The sequence below is a fragment of the Atta cephalotes genome, assembly GCF_000143395.1.
Source record: "Atta cephalotes unplaced genomic scaffold scaffold00021, whole genome shotgun sequence".
NCBI classification, from domain to species: Eukaryota; Metazoa; Arthropoda; class Insecta; order Hymenoptera; family Formicidae; genus Atta; species Atta cephalotes.
Window position 1 is genome coordinate 3,635,944 of NW_012130085.1, and position 5,184 is coordinate 3,641,127.

General features: G+C 28.1%; 2 protein-coding genes across 2 annotated transcripts in view; one reads left to right on the top strand and one right to left on the bottom strand.

Moving 5' to 3' along the window:
* Nucleotides 1-1,797, bottom strand: part of LOC105619458 (cationic amino acid transporter 4) — a 7,393-nt gene extending 5,596 nt beyond the window's left edge. The window contains exon 1 of the mRNA XM_012200976.1: nt 1,760-1,797. Within this exon, the coding sequence (XP_012056366.1) occupies nt 1,760-1,797 (38 nt within the window). The remainder of the gene's footprint in view (nt 1-1,759) is intronic.
* Nucleotides 1,798-2,125: 328 nt separating this feature from the next.
* LOC105619403 (armadillo repeat-containing protein 1-like) lies at nt 2,126-4,226 on the top strand. The gene is made up of 4 exons (XM_012200924.1): nt 2,126-2,257; nt 2,831-3,166; nt 3,705-3,914; nt 4,059-4,226. Exons 1-4 carry the CDS (start codon nt 2,126-2,128, stop codon nt 4,224-4,226), a joined length of 846 nt encoding a protein of 281 aa, XP_012056314.1.
* The last annotated feature ends 958 nt before the right edge of the window (nt 4,227-5,184 follow it).

The window sequence follows — 5,184 nt, forward strand, 5'->3', positions numbered from 1 at the left end:
TATATTCTTCTGTATTTCTACGTTAAGTCTTAATTGATCGAGAAATTACATTTTTAAATCGATTGAATATCGATAGAATATAATCAGCAAAGAGAGAGAATTAATTGAATTTAAAAAGAAGAATTTAAAAAATGTTCAAGATCTTTTTTAAGGTTTGAAAGTTTAAATCTTGAAAAATTGAACTTGCGAAAACTGTCAGTTTTAGAAAAATATAATTACAAGAAGAAAAAGAGGACATTAATTAAGATATTAAGAATATAGCATTTTAAAAAATTTCTAGAATTTTAAATCGATGAAATTAAATTGTAAAAATTTAAAGCTTCAAAAATCAAAATCTTAGATAAACATCAAAAAATATAATTGGATAAATATGTCGAACATTGTAATTTTAAGTTATATTTATTACATACAAATTCTTTTTCATTATTTGTATCAATACGAATAAAATTAAAACCATTATAGAATCAAATCAGCCACTCCGGATTGCAAGAATGAAACTTGAAAAATTAATAAATTTTAAATTCCTATAATTATATCCAGAGAATATCTAATACAATTAGAGAATATTAATTAAAAATAATCGAAATCAATATTCTAAGCATTGTAGCTTCAAAAAACAGCTTTATTTATTATTATATTTTACATCGTTTCATCGATGATGGTATAAATTATAAACATTTGTATCATGTAATATTAGAATTAGAGATAGAAAGATTTAAATATATATTTTTTGTAATTGATCATTTTTTATGCTTTATATTATAGTATCATTACATTTATTTCTATATTATACATATATTAAATATAATTTATTAATATTTCCATCTTTTTTTATATAAATTTACGCTCACAATTAAAACTTTAATAATATCTATTAATTATCTTTAATAAAACATAATTTTAATAATATTTTGTAATAGTAAAATGTTTAATATTGATAATATTGTAAGATGAAAATATAATTATATAAGATATTGACAACAATATTAATAATAAGAGTTTAATATTTAATAACAAAATTATAATCATGCAATATGTAATATACGAATATATGTAATATACGAATATTGACCGATATATTATAGTAATTTTCTTAATATTTTAAGATCGTTTTAAATAATGTCTAAGAATCAATATGCTATAATAATCTTAAAATGCTAATACACAGCCCTCTGTTGTTGGTTCACGATATCTTAAGACGATCCTATATATATAAGATTCGATTTTGAGATACAATATGCATCATATACGCACGCTCGGAATAGATATATTATGTATCGCGCGCCCACAGATACTCCGATATCGAAATTTTAAAAAACAAAACTATGGCAATAATTATGAAAGGAAAATAAAATAACTATCATAATCGTGCAATATATAATGCACGAATGTTTAGTAATATTTAGATACAATATATATTACACAGACGAACACCCGGAATATGTATATCATGCGCCCATATATTTATTTCGATATCGACGTTTATGATTTAACGTTGCATCTTTAATTTATTTATTATCCTATCCTTCCATCATGATCCTATCTATCACATTCTGCGATCGTAAATTTCGTTTGCAAACGTAACAGGAATTGAACAGCTCAATTAAAAAATTGTCGTTTCTTTAAATTACATATCGTAATATTACAATCCCAAGATTGGTTATCCACGATCCATGGTAGTCAGAAAGACGACTAATTTCTTCATCCCTTCTCCTCCGTCATATATCATATATAAAAGAACATTCAGACGGTTCAGTAGATAAGAGCGATATTGACTTGAATATCAGTGACTTGCATGCGAGGACATGTCTCAGTTGATTTTAATCAAATGCTAAATGTGAAAATCTAAAGTTTTCTTTCATTCACGCCATTCGACATTCAGAGTACGTTTCAATATGTTAGTTTCTCGACGATTCTGCGGATAAGGTTAGAACACGAAAATCAGGTTGACGCCGTTGCGACGTAATATCGCTCGTCGGAGAAAATAGTGAAATCATTTCGTCGTTTTTCCTACGAGATGGGGAGAATTTCCGCTGGATTCACAGTTTGCTTTCATTATTAAAAAGCAAATCTCATTTAGCCGCGCACGAGTCTTAAGCGTTAATGTCGACGTAACATTTGGACGATGGACGGAGAGGATTCCGTAGACGTAGATGTAGACGAGGTCGTAGATGTGGACCCGCGGGAGCTGCAAGAGACTCTCCAGACGTACAGGAAACTCGCGGACGATTTTGCGAACCATGACACGATTCTGAAGGTGAATACTCCAATTCATGAAAATGAAGCAAGATAGATCCCAGATAGTCAATTCTATTATATGAAAATTTTATAAAGTGTCTTATAAATTTTTCCAGCAGAATGCCAGTGGAAATATAACATAATGATAATCAATTAACAAAATATACTATTGCTCAAAAGCTATTTGCCAATCTAAATTTTTGTATGTATCTTTTATACAACTAAATTCTATTTTAATTCTACTATGTTCTCTTTATACATATAGAAATTTTAAACCATGAAACATTATTGTTAAGTCCAATATTTAAAAGATTAGGAAGAAAGATTAAAACTTATTCTTCTTCATTTAATTAAGAAAGATAAAATAGATAAAATTTGGAGTAATAGTATATTATAAGAAATTAATAACAGAAACTTTGATATCTGCTATCAAATTATATATGATCGACACAGGTTTTGCTGGTCGAACAACTTTATGTCAATCTGTCATAATGTCCTGTTCTTAAATCTGTTGGCAAACTGTTAACATTACTATTAATTACTATTAAGATTTTGTTTACTGAATACATTATTGCTGATTGATTTATTTCAGGATAAGACAGTCTTATCATACATAGCGTACGTTTTAGAAGTACCTGATTTAGATGTGGTTAATTTAGCTCTGGATATTCTGGAGATATTTGTTAAAAATGTAGACAATTATATACACATTACATCTACTTTTGGTGTGCGCGAATCCTTGGAGGGAATTATTAACAAGTACAGCTTGAATGAACCAAAGATAGCCGGTCGAGCGCAGCATGTCAAAGATGACATAGAGCGTATGAAACCGCCTATATATAATTTGCGCAGTCGTTGCAGGCGAGTTATAGAACCCAAAAAGTTGAAAACACATGTAATAGTTTTACATGTTCAGGGTTTATTACCAGTAAGTAATAGTACCAGTAAGTAATTGTATCTATTTTATAAAGATTATGCGTTTTGCGGGTTTTCTCTGTGTCCAGATCCATTCTTGGAATGCCAACATTTCGTGAAAAAAAACAAACCTTGCAGTTCATGATACTATCAAGCTGCTCCTCGCCCTGATGAAGTAGACTGTAAGGTTCACAAAACATTCCAAGAATGAATTTGGAGATTGATTCTGTATTTTGAAATGAAGTGAAAATTATAAAAATGAGCGAATTTATTAGAATACTGATTATTTCATTGGTTAACACCTAGTAAATTTGCTCGCTTTTGTAATTTTGACTTTGTTTGAAGTTCACAGATCATTTGAAGTCGACAGAATCGAACCTCTGGACACAGAGAAAACTTACGAAATGCATAATCTTTATATAGAAAGCACCCGTAGAAGCCTCTCAAGAATATGCATCTATTTTAGTTTATTAATATCATATGTGAGAACATAATTATAAAAATAGCTAGCTATACATTGGAGAGTATAATAAAATAATCAAAATAATTAGGAAACCCGAGCCGAGTTGGAAGGGATATTAATAAGAATTGAAGGTCTTATTTCGCTTGTTGTTGATGTAGAGCATCAACGTGTAACTATGCGCACTTTGAATTATGTCACCGCTAAACAGATTGCAGAAGCGATCGACAAACATACGGACAATATGGAAGCAAGATTGGTTATGAAAAACAAATTTAATCAAGAGTTTCTTGTAACATTGGTAAAGATCATTATTACAGCTATTACTATGATTTATAGTCTGTTTTTATATGATAGACGGATGTGTTTCATATTTTAAATGTAATTTTTGTTTCTAAAAAATTAAACACGATGTTTCATATTGAATATGATGAATCTTTTTCAGATACAAGTAGGCGATTCCGACAGCGAAGGATTGCCTGATTACTTGCCCGAGGAGGAAGAAGAAGATGATAAGGAGGGAGTTGTGTCATTATTTACTGGTTTAAAGCAAAGCGCTTCATCTTTATATAAATCTACCGCAGAATTTCTAAGTAGTTCATTCTATTGGTAGAATTTCTAAACTGTAAAAAAGATTGTTGTAATTACAGTTTTATTTATTTGAAATTAATTATGGTTTATCTGTCTCTTCAAGAAAGGGATGAAAACAATTTATGTGAATAGGATTTTACATTACCTCAATAGATATAACAAAAAAAAGACTTATGTTTTAGCTATGATCAGTTAGTTGTAATATTTAAGAATTTTTTACACTCCTATCAAAATATAATTAACAATGATTAAAGAGAAATCATTATTGATTTTCGATCAAAATTGATTTTTATGATTTATAATAAATAATACTTTATACTCTCTTCATCTGTTTTGAAAATTAACATGTACAAACTTTTAAATCTATATTTATAAAAAGAAGAGATATTTTATTTGTATACAAAATAACTTTTATTTTTCGTATTTTGACAATTGTGCATGTTCTATTTAATGATATAGCACATGTAAACCAATTATGTACACACTCGATCTTTTATTTACGCTCTCAGAGACTTTTAATCGAATTCTAATATGATAATATGTAAATAAATAAATTCCAATGTGTGCTACATATGCATTAAAGAGCTAACATTTAACTAAATTATTAAATTTTATTCATATAAATGAGATTTCATTATAAAAGCTTCTAATGTGTAAAATGATGGATTAGATATAGATATTAAATGTATGTGATATTATATTCAAGCCATAATGCTCAACAGCTTTTGCAAATCAAATAATAAAATAAAAGAATTCGAAAACTTAATTTTTTCAATTATTTCGATGATTATTTAGATGAAGTTTATGAATTTTTCTTTGTAAAATAAATAAGTGATTCTTTAAAGTTTAATTGTCGGGATAGCATATATATATATATAAAATAAATCATGGCATTGACACACACACACACACACACACACACACACACACACACACACACACACATACACACACTATATATATATATATATATAGTGTGT

Bases quoted from the DNA above. Each gene is read 5' to 3' on its own strand.
- LOC105619403 (XM_012200924.1), top strand. From the start codon at position 2,126: ATGGACGGAGAGGATTCCGTAGACGTAGATGTAGACGAGGTCGTAGAT. The intron at 2,258-2,830 runs GTGAATACTCCA...GATTTATTTCAG, and splicing joins ACCATGACACGATTCTGAAG to GATAAGACAGTCTTATCATA. The intron at 3,167-3,704 runs GTAAGTAATAGT...CAAAATAATTAG, and splicing joins ATGTTCAGGGTTTATTACCA to GAAACCCGAGCCGAGTTGGA.